This window comes from Tachypleus tridentatus, chromosome 8 (assembly GCF_004210375.1).
Source record: "Tachypleus tridentatus isolate NWPU-2018 chromosome 8, ASM421037v1, whole genome shotgun sequence".
In the NCBI taxonomy this organism is placed as follows: domain Eukaryota; kingdom Metazoa; phylum Arthropoda; class Merostomata; order Xiphosura; family Limulidae; genus Tachypleus; species Tachypleus tridentatus.
In genome coordinates, this window is record NC_134832.1 from 160760888 (window position 1) to 160779738 (window position 18851).

At 33.1% G+C, this 18851-nt stretch overlaps 1 protein-coding gene across 1 annotated transcript in view; it reads left to right on the forward strand.

Annotated features, from left to right (window-relative positions):
* LOC143224070 (uncharacterized) overlaps positions 1–18851 on the forward strand; it is a 36370-nt gene that overhangs the window by 5316 nt on the left and 12203 nt on the right. Inside the window, exons 5-9 of the mRNA XM_076452534.1 lie at positions 3843–4131; positions 4413–4516; positions 14540–14582; positions 16362–16429; positions 17282–17683. Coding sequence (XP_076308649.1) covers positions 3843–4131; positions 4413–4516; positions 14540–14582; positions 16362–16429; positions 17282–17683 — 906 coding nt within the window. The remainder of the gene's footprint in view (positions 1–3842; positions 4132–4412; positions 4517–14539; positions 14583–16361; positions 16430–17281; positions 17684–18851) is intronic.

Sequence of the window (18851 nt, forward strand, 5' to 3'; positions counted from 1 at the left end):
ATCTACAAGATAAAAGTATCAATGAAGTGTTCAGATTTATAATTTTATTGATGTTTGTTTCAAAGTAACTTAAAAAAACCTAAATTTGTAATTGTAATTTTTGTTTTTACCCAACAAACTGTTATTTGTACTCTCCAAGTACAAATATTTCAACTTCCTGTAAGCATTTCTTGCCATTTTCCAAAAGAGAGATGCAAATCCATTGTCTTGTACATATTTATTGCTTATTTATAACTCATATATATGCAAAAACTGCTCGTTTGGGTTGAGAAAATATTTTAAAAATATTCACAACCTGACGATGACTGAAGAAGGTTGAAACGTTGTTCGCTCTTCTACGTAAAATATTTTGTCAACCCAAATGAGCCATTTTTGCATATATATTTCTCTACAAGTGGGTTTTCTCGACATCACTGATTACACAGGTCAACAAATTTTTTCGAAATCTCAGTTGCATAAGATTTTTTTACTCATTCTTACCCTTTGTGACCTGCTAAATTCAAATATGAAAACGGTTCAGCTCTACATGCTCTAGTTTTAATGCAATTTTAAGTTTTTCATTCTAGCCTTTTGTGGTCAAATTAACACGTTTCCTGCGATGCCTATATTGGCAAACCGGCAACTGCTGCGATGCTCTTGTACATCTGACAGCTTCAGTGCTGCATGAGCTATGATAACGTGAGGTTGTCGTTACATTTGTCTCTAGCCTGCAACTTAGTTAAAGGTAAGACAATAGTGAGTCACCGGTGGGTCCCATCGCAGGAAACGTGTTAATTACTTACGTTTATGTTATCAACAGAGATATTAAAATTGTTTAGATTTTGTTTCAGATCTGATCATGGCTACAAGGAGACGTCAATGTGAGAACAAGCGGACGCTTTCTGTTATATTTGTGGATGCTTCACGCTTATTCGTCAAAGGCGTAATATAACATCGTTTCTGGCGTGCTTATAAAGCGTACTTTGGACTTGCTCTTGGTGACCAAGACAAGAAATGGGCCCCACATATTGTGTGTCATAACTGCGAGAAAATGCTGCGTGACTGGACAAAAGGGAAACGTAAGGGTTTACCTTTCGGTTTCCATGACCTGGCGAGAACCGATGAACCACACAACTGACTGCTATTTTTGTCTGGTCAATACAAAGGGCATTGGCAAGAAAACAGACACAAAATCTCATATCCTAGTATCCCCTCAGCAATCCGACCTACTCTGCACTCTGATGAGCTCCCAATCCCAGTTTTAAAGGATTTCTTCCATCTGAAGATGTGGGTAGTGACCAAGAGCAAGAGACTGCTGATGAAACTCAAGAAATACTTTCAGAATCTGGCGATCCTTCTTATGAGACCCCACAGTCATTAACTCCTCAACAGTTTAGCCAGCCAGAGTTGAATGACCTTGTGCGTGATTTGGGTCTCTTCAAAAATGCAGCTGAAGTGTTAGCTTCCAGGATGCAAGAAAAGAATCAGATGAGCCATACAACTAAAGTGTCATACTTCCAAATCGGGAGCAGACTTTTGTGCCATTTTTTACAGAGGAGAATATGTTTGTTTATTGTCATAATATCTCAGGTCTTCTCCAGGAATTAGGGATGCCAGTATACCATCCAAATGACTGGCGATTATTTCTAGATTGTTCTAAGCAAAGTTTGAAGTGCATTCTACTTCATAATGACAATGTCTATGCAGCTGTTCCAATTGGACACTCTGTGTATTCTGAGAGGAATATAATGACATTAAGACTGTGATTGACCTACTAAAATACCACGAGCACAACTGGACAATTTGTGTGGACCTCAAAATGGTTACTTTCCTCTTAGGTCAACAAAGAGGATTTACAAAGTATCCCTGCTATCTTTGCATGTGGGACAGCCGAGCTCGAGAAAAGCACTGGAACCAGAAGGAGTGGCCCATACGTGAGACTCTGAAGGCAGGTATGCCAAATATTGTCAACGATCCAATTGTCAGTCGAGAAAAGATCATATTTCCTCCTCTCCATATCAAGCTGGGCTTGATGAAACAGTTTATAAAGGCGTTGAATACTGACGGTGAATGCTTCCAACACATATTTTCTGTGCTCCCTGGTTTGTCCTTCCGAGAAGATCAAGGCAGGTGTTTTTGATGGACCACAGATTAGTGCACTTGTGCATGATCAAGAATTTGCCAGAAAGATGAACGACAAGGAAAGGACTGCATGGCTTTCATTTGTGGCGGTGATGGCAAACTTCTCGGTAATAAAAAAGCTGACAACTATGAAACTTTTGTAGCGAATATGTTGTCAGCTTTTTTTGATTTTGGATGTAACGTGAGTGTCAAACTCCATTACCTGTACAGTCATCTTGATAGATTCCCTGAGAACCCAGGAGCTGTAAGTGACGAGCAAGGCAGCGGTTCCATCAGGACCTCAAGACCATGGAAGCGTTACCAAGGGAGATGGGACAAACATATGATGGCAGATTACTGCTGGAGCATTAAACGAGAATGCCCTGAGACAGTCCACAAACGCAAGAGCTACAAGCGGAAATTCATGCCTGAGTAGACTGCAATTGAGCTTTGCCTCCTCATAGTAGCAAATGTCTTATCTACTAATCAGTTTTATATAAATAAATTGAATTATAACTTTATATAAAATTGAATTTATATAAATAACTTGAATACATTTATACTATCTTGCATTTTCTTTTTTATTACCCAGCTATATTAAAGAGTTTTATAACATATTTTATCACATATTTTTCATGATAGACTACGACGTCAATGTGATGATGACGAAATTTTGAGATTTTCAAATACCTTGATTGCAAAAAAAGTAGAGCACTGAGTAAAAAACTAACTTCAGATCTGAAATCAGGGCAAGAAATTATGTAATACCAAGTGTTTGATATAAATGCAACAAAAACTTTGTTGACCAGTGTTATTTATAACTCAGTTAGTTTGAAAAACAGTGAATTTATAAAGTTGATGGTTTCAAAGACAGTAAAATTCAACTAACTAGTTTTTTATTTATTTTTTTTACATATTGCAACTTCTAAAAATAAACATATATTAAAGTGTTGGTCTTTTGTTGTTTTTTTACCTGCAATTTATTTAAAGTGGAACTCATAATTTCTTTCTTATAAGGATTTGAGATTTCTAAGCTTTGGTATTATGTCAGAAACCTTTCTGAATTATCTATTTCTGTTAGTTTAAAAAATATAACATTTTTTATTACAAAACTTCTCAACCACATGGATGGGCACCCTGTGATTTCTATTAAACCTGTGTGAAACCTGAATAAATTATGCAAAAAAAAAAGGGGGTCATAAACACACAGTGTTTATCATGTCTGTGTTTCAAGTATAGTTTTATTTATTATTAATATTTATGAATGTACATACAGAAGTGACCTATATAGTGTCACTGTAATGGAGAATGTTAATGTTCTTCAGTGGTATAATTCCACATATGGCTACTGTAAAAGTATATTATATGGGTTGCAAGAAAAACAGCACTCTTTGTATAAAACTACGAAATGTTCAATTAATTTTTAGTTATCTCATAATCACAAATAATTAATGTGATGTTTTTTGACTAGCATATGCTGTTTGATTTGTGGAAGTCTCATATTGGAACTTTGTCTAAAACAGATAACAAAAGTTTGCCACACTATACTTTATAATTACTTAAAGTGTAGTGTAACACTGAAACTTTGTTGTATAAAAACATTTTTGTGCACATTTAATGTTGTTGTTTAATTTTATTTGTAAAAGGGGTTTATGCACTGAAAATATTTCTACAGAACCCAAAATTATTGATGTATTCTTTTGAGTGGAAAAATGTTAATCTTCCTTGTTTATTTTCTCTAGGACGATCCTTTTGGTAAATTAGAAACCTCGTTTCATGCTGATGATCCTTTCAAGGCATTTAACGATTCTTCTCGAAAGGAGGATATATCCAAAGTTGAAGATTCCAAAGAACAAGCAGCAATCTCATTTCAAAAATCACAAGATTCATCCAGTAAAGTGGAAGATATATTTCAACAAGAAGACTTTTTCAGTGAGTTTACAGAACCTGTTAAAAAAAGTGAAGACTCATTTGATAGTGGCTTTAATGGATTTTCTAGTGATCCTTTTGGCAGTGAGGATCCATTTAAAGGTTTGTAAAAATTATAAAGTTTTCAATAATTTTTAAGCCAGAGTTATAGCATGAGATTTTTCTGATTTTAAACTGTAAAATAACCCTAATCAAGTGCAAAAAAGTAGGAAAGTCATTTCAACCAGATTTATTGACTGTTTATTGATTTTAAGTCAGTAAATATTAAATTACTTTTTGTTTTTGTTTTTTTTACATTTGGGTATTTCAAGTAAAGTTGTTACATATAATTTTTATCATGTTTCAGCTGTGTTTGTTTTTTGATGTAATATTTCCATGTATAGAAGATCCTTTCAAGGATTGTGGAATAATAGAAACTACACCTTCTGATCCTTTTGGAGAGGATCCTTTTCAAGAGGAATTAATTGGTAAAAAAGAGAGTAATAAGGTGAGAATTTTTTTTGTGTTCTGTACAGTTTTTTAAGTGTACTAATGTAACAATCACATACCAAAATACATGGAAAAGTTGAACACAAAGGTATATAAATGATATATCTAAAGAACATGCAATTAATTTCTTTTGTTTTCAAACCTTTTCAAACAAAGATTTAACCAACATAAGCTGTTTGTTATATTTCTGTCATGCATGGCACTGTGTGTTTTTGATTTAAAAGTTAGGCTGTAGAAACAAAACAACAGGGGTGGTGGTTATTTTTGGTGGTTGTATGTATCATTCTTAAATGCCTCCATCAGCAATTACCTTTTAGGTTCAAAATAACAAGTTTCTCACTGGTGAGCCTGCTGTTAATTCATATTAAGCATATACAGACTGTTTTTTCTGTAATTTGAGTTATTTAAATAAAAAAGTTTTTAAATTTAAAAACTCTGAAGCCTGATATATTGTAAATATTATATTAACCTTCTTAGAAGATACTATGATCTTTGATCCATGACCATAAGAAGACTTGTGTTGTTCAGGTGAAATGTTTTTTTGCAAAAGACTATGAGCTTCATTCAAGATTTCATTAAAAACCTTTACAATCAATATGCGTGAATGAAACTAACATTATAATGTGTGTGATGGCACAAAGTTTTACATTATATAAGTTTCAGTTTCTTTATTCCAAAATAAAACTTTGGGTTTTGTTGTCACATGACCCACAAGCTGTGAAGAATTTCAACTTTCTGACTCTTAATCTTGTTTTAAATAACACCAGTCATCTAGATGTATGTTTAAACAATAAATGTTTACTGGCCCTGTTATACGTAAGTTTCGAAGTTCTCTAGTTCAATGCAGTAGAAACAAGTAACGACTTTTGTCAACCACTGATGGGTGCTACATTCACATTCCATACTTTTGTTGAGCATTAAACATGTGTATGTTACATATACACATATGTAGTCATTAAAAAGTGCTCATTTTACACTATAATCAAACAATGCTTATATTGAAATTATTGCACAGTTTTCAACATTTGGCAGATGAACTACCTATAATATTGTTGGCTGATTTATTTATGCTAGAACTTTACTTTTCTTATCTAAATATGGTATAGTTAGAGAGACAATTAAATTGTATTCAGGTCTTACTTTTATATCTTAGTTACTGTGTGTTATTTATGTTTTAAAATGTATAATTTAAACATTTAAAAAGTTTTTAAATATCTTTCATTCTTTGCATCAGTTTTCAAGGCTTAAGATCATGTGCAGGGTAAGATAATTATTCCAAAGGCTTGTGCATCCCTGTTGAAAATACTCTAATTATGTACCAAAGACATTGTTGAATTGTATAAAGATGAGTAATAAAACTTAAAGAATAGGAAATGAAAATAAAACATTAAAATTAACTATATATGAAAATGAGAAGACCTGGCGTTATGAATATAACCAAAAGAAGATATTTTAAGATACTGAACAAAACATTAAAAGGTGTGCATATCTTTTCTGTTCCTTAATTTAAAAATTCCATTACACTGTAGGTTGATGATGATATTTACAGTTAATGATGTAGAAGAGAACATTAAAAATGTAAACATATATCTTGTAATCATTTATTATATTCATTTTGGAATTTCTAGAGGTTATACAAATAAAACCTTAAACTGTAAGGAAAAGAAAAGTAATTTTTATACTTAAAATGAAAATCACCTTATCTATGAACATTTATTAAGTATTTGAGTGCAAATAACTACAGTAGATAAATAAAATTTTTAATAGAAATACTTGTTGTGAGAATGCATTAAAAATTCTCAGTTTTACAATATGTATTGTTGCACGTGTATCATTCTTTTGGTGAGAAAGAGCTAATGGAATTATTTAATTGTTCCATATGATGTTTAAACAATAAAATTGCAAATTCATTTTAAGGTTAAGCAACATTTCTCACTCAAATGTAAATAAACACAATTATAAAATTTTCTTCTTTTTTTTTTAATTAAATCTTGACACTGGAAAGTACTGATGAATTGTGAATATAAAAAAAACATTTTGTTCATATCAGCACATCTAGCCTTATTACGTTTTGTCCTCTGGTATTATTCAGTGTTTGACTGAAGGAAGTTTATCAAGATGATTGTTCTAACATTTCCTGAGATGACTTAGTAGGCAGTAATAATAGAGAACAAGTCTGATTTTATTAAATGCAATTTAAGCATATGATTTTGTTGGTTGTTGTTCTTCAAGACAACAGATGCATTTCTACAATACACAGTTTAAATTAAACTTAAGGAGGAGAGATTTTGATTAGTTTTGTCACAGTAATATTGTATTAACAAGTTAAGAGTTGAAATAGAAAGGGTTTTATTTGGTTTTTAAGTTTGAAACATCATCAAATAAAAGAATGGATATACTGCATAAATTTAAATACAATGGTTTTAGTAATTTTTCATTTTTTTTAAGTGACCCAGTATTGTTTTCTTTTCATATGGCCATGATAGTTTGTAAAATGAGTTTTTTAATATTTTAATTGATAAGTATTTTTTCTTAAACTAAATACACCCTTGTGCAAATTAATTGAAAAAAATGGTAATTTTACAATATTTTCAGCATGGCGGCTGGTGTAGGCTCGCTGGACCCGCTGATTTCCTTTAATAGTCATTTTTTCACACAGACAGCGTCAGTGTCATTAGCTGTGTTTTGCAGTATGGTCGATCTATTTTTGAGGAATATTACGTTATTCCGAAATTGCATTAGAAGGGCAAGGTGATCAATCAAAAAACAACTTCTTACCAACTCAATGAAGAAAAAACGGTATCAGTGGAGTCTGAAATACAAAAACTGGACGTAAGAACAATGGAGGAAGGTGTTATTCAGTGACGAGACTCATTTCTTCGTACAAGGTCAAAGAAGTCTGCATGTTTGCAGATCTCCAGGTGAGAAACTTCGAGAATCTCACATCAATCAGTTCGTAAGACGTCCCTTGAAGAAGATGTTTTGGGGCTTTTTCAGCTATTATAGCGTTGGAGGCTTACATATCGTAGAAGGTATGATGCGAGGACCACAGTACATCAAATTTTGCAGAGAAGAATCGTTCCAGAATTGAAAAAGAGATTTCCAGGTGGATCTGGCATTTTTCAGCAAGATCTGGCTCCGTGCCACACAACGAAATTTGTGAAGAATTTTATGGCTACGAATAAAGGTGCTGGACTGGCCTGGAAACTCTCTGGACTTAAATACTATTGAAAATCTTTGTAAAGGAAGACTTCAGGGAAAAGACTGTACTATGAAAGATAAGCTGATTGAGGTCATAATTGAGGTGTGGTACTGCGATCCAAAAATTAGTAAAAATTGCAGTCAACTTGTGGACTCGATGCCAAGGTGGATTAATGATCTTCTGAAAAATAAAGGTGGTCATATCATGTATTAATTTGTGAGTAATTTTTGGATTTTCAGAAATAAAACGCAAAAAAAAAATTGAAAAAAATCATAATTTTCCGTCTTGTTTCAGTTAATTTGCACAAGGGTGTATGTGATTACTTGAAAAAAAACATTTATGTTAAACATTATATGTGTATTTAGTTATATTGATCCACTAGAATCCACTAGTAATAATGTAATATATGTATCAACAATTTAATTAGTTAAAAAGATCATTTTTTTTGTCATTTTACATAAACACAATTCTGATATGGTCTAACCTCCTGTCACTCAAAGCTATCTTGATCTTTTCTGTGCTCTCTAAGCATTGCTAGAATTTCTTTTTTCTTTTCAGCACACCAGTCTGTATACTTCATCAGTTTCATGTCATTTTCAAACATGTACATATCATGTGACTACTCTACACCAATAGCATTTTGCTGCCTATATTGGTGCAACTATCTCCCTGTGTTATTCCTACTCATTCCTCACTTTTTCAATTGGGACAGCTTATCTTCTATTTCAATATTTATTTTCAACAGTTTTCTTTTACTGTGTATGAGTTCAGTGATTTTTTTAATTTGTTTTTCATTACTGAATTGTATGAGAACTATGAATGAATCAAAGATTCAATGTGTTGACTGTGGTCGTTCCAATTACAGTCAACAATGCTACTGGTGCAAATTTCTAGAAATCAGGTTTGACTTTAACTGTAGAGAAGATACAGGATTTAATTCACATGATTCATATGCTTGTCTAGTGATTTCTTCTTTTCATTCCAACAGTTTCAGAAGAAGAATGCAATCAAGGAGAAGACTTATTTGGACTCTCTTGTCCACCTTCTTATTTTAGTCAGTCATGCTCTAGGAAATTTAACCTTCCACACTTTTTTTTTTAAAGCAGGTTGATGCATATTTAGTCTTCACTGTACGTTTGAGATGAGAGTGATTTGGGTAGTTTTCTTTTTATTGTTTCCATTCCTCCATATTGTTCACCTTGGTGGAGGTTTATTGTTCTCCACCTTTATTCCTGTCAGTACCAGATATCCCAGTGAAATCAGTGATAAGTTTTACAACTTGTGTACTTCACACCTTGTGATATCTGTGGTAGCTGCAATTCATGTGCCCTTTGTGTGGCTTTGTCCTTCTTAAGTATATCATCTCATTAGTGCTTGGACTTTGACAAGTTAGATGTTTGTATGTTCTTTGTCATCTAAGTTAAATTAAATTTATTGTAAGTTAGATATTGATTGTACATCATTTTCTCGGTGATTTTAGTCAGTTTGCGTGTTTGTTATTATTTCATTTTTTATACATTAAAGGGCTTAACTTTAAGGAAGTTTCCAGGTTGTTCTTCAAACAACCTGAGCTTTATCAGAGGTTGTCCAGAAGGCTAAAAAGGGTGGGGCCAAAATCATTGATCTTTTGGCTCTGAAAGTTTATCTGTATTATGCATATCAGCTGCATCACTGAAAAGAGAACTCCTCCAGTTTGACTTGATTTTTTTCATTAAACTAAACCCTTTTTCATGTTCCACTGATGTTGCTGTGAAGGAGGAGAGAAAATTGCTGTACGGGTTATAGTACTCCTCATTTACAGCTTACCAGATTAGTGAATGGTTCGTGACTCTTGTTTGAAACTGAGGCAAAAAAATGGGTGATGAGACCTCTAATCATTTTGCTTATAAATAAGATGTCTTTGCTCAAACAGAATTTTTTTTTATAATTTATATTTCAAAAATCAGTTTAAGTATTCTTTATAGGTATGCTCCTTGTTGACTTTCCACTCCATTTCAACTGAGTTGGAATCATATCCAACTGGCTCAATAAACTCCCTGTATGTATCCACAAGCAGAGCTGCATCAGTTTTTGCAAAATCTGTTGGTCCAAACCAAAAACCAGAAAGATAAAGAAAATAATTAAAAAATATTAACATTCTCCTGAAAGGAAAACAAAAATGCATGTAATATGAATGATATGGGTGATGTCACATTATGTTCACCATCAACATTTTTCACTGGCCAAGACTTGAAATCAATAAACTTCTTTAATAGTTTGGTGTTTTTCTGTGCATTGTTCAATCTTACTTCCAAAGCACTTCACAAGCCCATTTACACATTATCTAAGGTTTTCCATTCAATTCCAGGTTATTCATAAATATAAGTGTATTTCTGATGGATCTAATGTCTGTACCAGGCCTAAGGAGAAAAAATATGTACCATTTTTCAGTTGGAAAAAATTATGTTAGGAACTTGTAAGCTAAGCAGATACTCATAAAAAAACAAATATGTGCTCTTTCTAACGTGCAGGAAATACTTTCAATGTTTTAAATGAGGTATGCTTAAAGTTAACAGTACCTTATGGGAAGTTTTTTCAGGGATGACACTGTTTCAGATATAAAAACTGGTACTTCTCCAGTTGTCACTTCTCTAGCCTGAAAGCATCTAGACAACCTGGCAAGAACAGCTAGGACATCAGCCAAGAAGTGTGCAAACTCCATTAACTGTCTTGACTTCAAAACCTTCAAGAACCCCTTGGCTTTGTCTTTGCTAACAGGACTTTTAGGGTGATTTTGTATCTGCAAAGAAAAAGTGTATCTAACTAACTTTAAATGTAGTTGTGGTCTATTTGTGGAATATATTGGACATGTTTGACCAATATTTGTCAAAAACAACTATATAAGTTGATTCTGTTACATTTCCGTAATATTTCAACACAAGCAAAGTATCTTAATTTAACCAATATAAAGAAATGCTGTTGAAAATTTCTAATTGATGGTAATGCTTAATTTTCATTGATATTAGAAGAATCTTACCTTAAGATATTGAACAAGAACTTTGTATATGCTGAAGAGGTTTTTAGGAGCACTTTGGTGCAAGCAATCCACAGGGTTCCACCAACTCTTGTAGGAATGTATCTTATTTTCTCAGAATAGTAACTGTTAAGTTCAGCAATCCACAGTTTAATTTGCTGTTATGGTAAAACTCGTATATCTGTTGGAGAAATAAAGGTTGATAAGTTCATTATTACCCTACTTCAATATCTTGTTCATTTTGGTTGTTTTCATAATTTCCAACCCCAAGTACTCCACAAGGTTTTCACCTCACATTCTCTCATAGCTCAAGAAGTGGGCTTCCTTGGAAATTCTCATTTTTAGTTGTAAAACTAATGTGCATTTCTTTCAATGAACATTCCTTGATCAGTGGAACTTCTACTCAGAACCACAGTCACCACATGATGGTATTAGTTTGCCATATTCTTGGTATCCTGAATCTGGTTGGGGATCATTTATATTGCCCTATCAAGACTCAATCCCTCAATCCAGAAGCCTTTCGATGGGTGTGTACCAAGTTAGCAACATCTAATACCAATGCTCACCAACCACTGGAACACAAACTTTCTTCCATTTACTCTCCCATTCCACACCATCGGTTCTGGGAGTGGGCACGTTAGTCAATATTGGAGTGGTTATCACATCTGTGCTTACCCTCCTATTTGATTCCTTTCCAGAACTCTATCCCTAATCCAAACCACTCTTTGTCTAGTCCTACTTATGCCTCCATATTGACTGATGCAACCATGATTCCTGCTGCCCAGACATTTACCTGTACATCCTCTCCTACCTTTACCTTTTCTTGGTCTCTGTTCTGTCAATGTTGGTGAGACATTGTTCATCCATATGCCACCACCTTGGCAAACACTTTAAGGTTTTATTTTCCCCTATGATTTCCTTCTTTTTCCACTCCTTTCAAGTTGCATATTCTCCATGTTCCTTTGGTTTGCCTGATTGGGATATCATTGTGGTCCTTTATGTTCTTTCCCATTCTCCCTTTGAACCTTTGTCTGTACCCTTTCTAGGTACCCTCTCCCCTTCCAGACCTAATTCCTTCTCCTCCTTTCATGCAGATGTTTTTGGTCAGATATTTATGCCACTAACATTACCGTTATTTTATACCATTCTTATATCATCCTATATCCCAACCAGTATTTCCTCTCAAAGATCCATGCTACCTGTGAAGGTGGCTTTTACATTCGTTTTCTTACCTTCCATCTCCCAACTATTCTTATCATGATTGTCTTCTTTGTATGGTTTGCTCCTTGCTTACTGTGTTACGTGGCATGTACTGCATTCTTTTGTGGTTTGTATTCTCGATTTTTTTACTTCCTGAAGCTTACTGGCTAGGTTCATCAACTCATTAGGTTAGCATATTCAGACTTGTTCATAGAAGATCACTATCTCCACAACAGTTATTCTCATCAAATTCCTCATGTCACCATGTCTTTGGCTACTTGCCTTTGCTTCGTTTGGACAAGATCATTTCAGGCTGGTATGAAGACTACTCCCAATATCTTTATTGCTCATTATCTGCACAATCTGACTCTACCTTTCTCAAGTAGGTATTGCCTTTCTTCCATGGTTATTCTACACACATTTGTTTGCCTTTAAAAAGGGCAACTATTATCACTCCTTTCATTTTTAGTAACCCTATTTTTGCCTCTGATAATGGGATCTCACTCTGTGGTCGGTGTTGCCTGGTGAGATATGCTTTGCGTCAAATCTTCACTTTTACTGATTGCACTATAATGCTTACTGTAGAAATACATATATTTATAGACATCAGTACATTTCATTCAATGACAGACCATCACTCATGGACTTCATGAGTAAAACAGAAGGGTATTTATATTCATCCTTTCCATCCTTTTGATTGAATAAATTGAGTTCAGTTAGATTTTCTAAATATGGAATTGTAGACATGCATTGTACTTCCTCTGATATAATGTTCTTTCAGACTCCTCACAACATCTTTTCTTTTTGGAGCATGGGAGTCCTTGCCTCTTCCCAGTCTCTGAAGTAGTGAACCGTGGAGGCTTTCTTCTGAGTGAGTTTAGAAATTTACCTTACCATACATACTCGTGATTATACACTCAGTGTGAAGAGGGCAAAGCTGGTTTCTTTCCTTCCATTTTCCCTGGATGTTTTTTTCTAGGTGGACAGTTGTTAGTTGGAGTAGGTCTAGCCTTTTTATAATCCTCCTTGTAGCATTGCATTTGAGATGACTTTGCCCTATTCTTAGGGTTGTGTGCAATAGAGACCCCTCATTAATTCCAGTTATAGTAAGTTCTTATCCTGCTCCTATGGTTCTGTGAATGTTCCATGTCCTCCTTGTAATTGTGGATGCAGTTCATCTCTTCTCTGCATTTACCATTGAATGAGTTATGATATCTGCTTGTAATAATGGTTACAGATATTACCTTATTCTTATGGTTGAGTTGAGGCAATAACATGATTCCATAATGCTGGGTTCATTGTTCATTTTGTTGTACTTCTTACTCCTGTGGTAATTTGGAAGATTGTCTAGTTTCTGCCAAAAGCTAACTTCCTCTTCATAATTCCAGTTTCTTGACATTTGATCTTCTGTTTACTTATGGTTGGGTTTGATGAATATATGTTAGTCCACATGCCCCAGTCACTTTGTGTTTGTTACAATACATTTTCTATCCTTTTTTTCTTCAACCTTCTAATACTGAGGATGAATTATGGAACCATTTAAGGTTGTGTATATACAAAGTTATTTAATTTTATATTTTACTATGGGTTACATCTGTCAGAATAAATTGTGCTTCTGCATCTTCTTTTTTCCACCTTTTTCAGAAGTAGTGTGGTACCCCACAAGTGTGCTTTGTTTTCATCTCAGAGCACATCCATTAATTCTGAGAGTTGGCTTTCTGATATCTGCTTGTAATAATGGTTACTAGCAGTGGGATTTGAGTGAGAGGTGGTAAGACTGTATTGGAAGTTAACATTTTTCTGACACTGAAAAGGCATTTCTGATAGGTACTTCCCACGATTTCTCCCCACTGCCAGTGTTCATTTGGAACCTGCCAATTCTCAAAAGTGAGCATTATGTTGGAATAAAAAAGGGAAATAGGTGCACCAATATTTGTAGCAGAATATGATTGGTGGAGAGTAATCACATGTGTACATCTTCAAAAATGGTACAAAATAGGTAGGGTATATACATAGGTGGCACTGTACTCATGGTGGAGAGTAGTCATGTGGACATATTCAGAAATAGTGCAAAATAGGTGGTGCATTTAGACTGATGCACTGAGCACAAAATATTTTTAACAATGCTAAGAGAGTTGAAATAAGATTGAGATAGCTTTGGGTAAGAGAAGGTAAGTACTTAATGGAAATGCCTTTTCAGATTAAGAAAAATTTTTAATTGTTAAGCTAGGTAAATTATCACTGATCAAAAGGCATTTGTTAAACTGATAATGAATGTGTTATTGCATCACATTAAATTGAAAAACCATTTTGATTAAAATCTAGAATAGCTTCCTATGTATTGTATTGTATTTTATCTACAACTTTATAAACACAAAAACCTGTTATAGATAGTGTGCAAATAATTTATGATTTGTTTTCTTTTTCTATAATTTTTTTTTAATATCGTGCTTCATGCACTTTTTTTTTTGGAAAATTAATTATTTTTATATTTCTGTTTCTATGTAAAAAAAATTACTAAGCTACTGAAGTAGAGCAAATTTAGTACAAAGTTTTGTACTTAAAATACAACATTAAAGTTACAAAACAGTTTCATTTGTGTGCAGGGTGACCCATTTGAAAGTTTTCCAAATGATGCTGGAACAACAGGTATGTTTGGATTATGAAATAAAGAATTAGTACAAATAAATGCCAAACTAATAACAATACTTGAAGCTTTAGAGCTGTGATATATGTGTATATATAAACCTGATTCATATCAATTTGTAAATTTTTTTTATTTTTTTTGCAAAACAAAACAGTGACAAGTTGTCTCAGGAAAATTATTTAATGTGGATAACCATAAACAACTTTTAATCATACAAAAAAATTCACTCTTTGTTGGATATACAGTGTCAGAATAAGTTACCTGGTCTTTCTCAGCGTTGAAAATTTTCTTTAAACTTTCAATGTGTATAGTATAAATCTAAACCCAAACTGATTACCTGTAGAAAATAAGTAGAATACTTGTTGAAAAAAATGAAAATCTGGATTAGCTACATTTGATACCCAGAGTCTATTATTTACATTGCTTCCTAAGAGCCAGTACTAGTGCATTTTTGTTTATCAGCTGTGATGTTTTAATAATTTATACACAGGTTGAGTGCATTATTTAAATGATTCTGAAGTCTCAGCATATGGTGACAATTCATGTTGTTACTTCTGATCAAGCTCTATCTGGCAACCATGCATCTTGACAACAACAGTGAAATATTTTCCACTGAAAAAAGCCTGTTGCTGTGTCCAAAGTATACCATTCCTCCATGCTGGATTTACATTATATTCCATCTAATGTGCGAGGAAGATGGTTTTACAGCTCAAATTTCAATAGTCCAATCTTTCAGAAATCCATTGGCACTGGGTCTGGTAAATTGACAGGTTTGTATTCATACAAATAGAATGAATACCTGTCTTATTCTCCAGTTGCTTGAGGTATGCAACAGTTGAATGGATATATCATGGAAGCAACATATGTACAAGTAGCTTGTGTCATTTTTCTGCACAGAGATCCTTCTTCATTATGTTGCATGCTGTAGCCTGGGACACTTAGACTGCTTTATCTGCTGATCTTTGTACTTGTGGATTATCACCTGTTACATTTGACTTGTTGCATTTCTCTTTGTGGTTGGCTCTGATGCCCTATTGTGATCCATACTTGCTTTATGTTCAACACCTTTAAGTAAAAGGGGTATTTTCTTTGTAGCTTTTCTAAATCATTAATCTGAACACATCTTTCCAGAAAATAATCAGTTTTTAATATCATCATGCTAAGTATGAAATGCCAACAATGTCAAAATGTAGATCTGATATATCATTTTCTCTACAACTTAATATCAGTTTTGATTTTCATGTGAATTGTTGATGTACTTATTCAAAATCATTTTAATACAACATACTCAACATGTGAGGTTAATAGTTAATCTGCAATGAAAAATTGAGAAGTACATTTAACTTTAAAATAACAATTTGATCATTTTAGCCCTAGTTCAGTACAAGTTAAGGCTTAGTATCCAAGTAAGAAAGAGTTCAAGTGTGGATCTGAAAACATCTACTAGATATATACTATTTTTTACTCAAACATTAGAAAACACAGTCAGTTATAGAGCTAGCATATCATGAAAGAAGTATGTTTTAAGTTGTTGCATGTTTTAGTTTGTACTGTAACAACATGCCCCTTTTTAATTATGAGACTTAGGCCTCTACAAACAGTCAAACTTTTGGGAGGTCATAGCATTGTAACTAATTTGTAGTTAGTCATTTAATTTGAGTACATTCTTTAGTAGTAGTATTCTTAAAAGATTTATCAAATAAATGAACATTGAAAAAATTCCACCTTGTAAAAATATTGTGACTTTTTGTTTGTTCATTTCTTATGTTATAATGGTTTAGACGTCACAGACTTGTTTGACCCATTTGGCCTGAGCAATACCAGTTCTTCTGTAACTGTAGAAGATAAGGTAAGAATTTGTTTTTGTCTATGAAATCTTAATGGTTCTTGCATGAATAATTTAGTATATATTTTTCTTTTTCACTAGTTATTGTAAAATAATCTAATTGTATAAAGTTCATGCTTGATAAATTTTATTTTTTCAAAGTGTGATAGTTGAAATATGCTAAAGAAACATATAGCTTTTATCTTTATATTCTCAGTACAACATAAAAACAGTTGTATTTTCTATTCTTCACTTTAGAAACTGTGTAGAATTTTTCTGAACTAACAAATCTGTAAATTCAAATTTCAGTCTTAGAATGAAGTATGATAATTACCATCACAAATATTGGTGAAACACCAGGTGAATTAGTAGTTTAAATGTTACATGTAAAATTCAGTAGATATATAACTTACATATAAAGGTTCTGTACACTCACAGTGTAATTTCATTACTTTGTTTGGAGGAATAATAGTTTTTCACTGTGATATTAACTCAAATACTTCTGGAAATTTAATATAATGTAAACCAATCCTTGAGTATCAAATAACACTGGGGTTGTAGTAATTCAAGTTAACACATTTTTGTGGTTAAGACATTTATGAATTTAATGAACTTAGCTAGAAATTTATGTGAAAGTTATTTATTAATATGAGTAGATTGTGAAAATAAATTTATAATGTGATCAGTACATATTAGAGAGTCAATCAAATATTCACATATTGTAAGAGGGCAAAATTTTATGATAAGGTCAATTGAATGTGCATGTTTTTAGATAAATAATAATCTATGTATTTGATTCATAATTTGTAACACACAATTTACTCCATTTCAGATATTGTGAAAAGTTTTATTTCAGATATGTACTTATTTTTTAAGCAGTTTCATGAAGAGTATGACCCATTTGGAACAGATCCATTTAGTGCTTTCTCCGGTCCAGAGAGTCCTATTCCTGCTCTTCCTCCTAGAAAATCTAAGGCACCACCTCCCCAACCAGTACCACCCAAACATGGGGTTAATGCTGCAGTTACTTCAACTGCACAAGAAAACGTTCAAAATGAATTTGAAGACAACTTGTTTGCATTGGCATCCCAAAGCAAAGACTTCAAAGGAGGTGTATCTGACCCATTTGATTCATTGTTAAGTGTTGAGGAAAAGCCTTCTGTGGGTACCATTAACTCGGCAGTAGATCCGTTTGATCCATTTGGAATTGGATGTGACCCATTCTCAAACTCCACTGATGCTCAAGAGGAATTTGCTAATTTTGCTGACTTTGATAAGGTAAATCATTTAAAGGAAATTTTCCCTAATTAAGCAGGGAATGGGCATGTACAAATGTTTTGTTGGTATAGACACAGTTCAGTAATAACAGCATGATATCATAACAAGAAAATAAACAGCATGTTGTGATAGAAATATGTTTTAGCTAGTTACTGTGTGGCTGTAGAAATACATAAATATATGTGGAAGCATATGAATATGTACAGTGTATAGATGCCATGTGGAACTCTTAATATATAATGTATCTTTTTTAAAATGTTTATCACTTAACACAGCATTTAGTCATTACATTCAAACTTAACCATGTTAATTCTAATCTCTCTGCAAACATGTTTTAAAAACTATTAATAAGTAATTAGAAACCAGAGGTACTTTAACCCATTCACTGTGGCTGGAATGTATATTTCCCAGTACTCCCACTGTGACTAGGTCAAATATTTCCCGCTGTCAATACGGTTTACGCCTTTTTCTGCTGTGTCCAAGTTCATCACCTTGACTATCATTTGATGGAGAGCTAGCATCCTCTTCTCTCATTGTCTCTTCATCATCACATATTTGAACATTACTTGACTCACTTTCACTATCTTATAAGTTATCTGATTAAAGTGCATCAAGTATATTTACATAGTAATTAGGGTCACCACTTGTTATAGCAATGCAGGCACAGTTAACAGCTAGTTGTTGTACATACAGCTTAAACTTATTACTATGGGTACCCAATACTATGTATGACAAAAGGTTTTAGTGTCTTAAATTCAAAAATTTATTAAACTACATTTTGTTTATGCTATACCAATTGTAAGATTACAAAATCAGCTAATAATCCATATTTTAATAGTATGTAAGTTTTAAGTTCTTAATTTTATAAAACAATATTTAAAAAAGTCCCGAATTTCCCATAGTGCAACACACCAAACATATTTTCTCTACATTATCTTATATATTTGATCCATCATCCATTCAGTAACTATGAGATTAAATGTAAATTACTCACTATAAAATTGTCATTGTTTAGGTAAACTATAATTTTACAGCCTTCAGTTTTGTTTGGTTAGCAGCTTTCAAGCTGTAAATCAGACCCTCCTGCCACACCCACTACAATATCCTGTCTTTCAGAATTTAACAGTTCCCTCTTACATGTAATTATATATTGCCTATAATAAATATA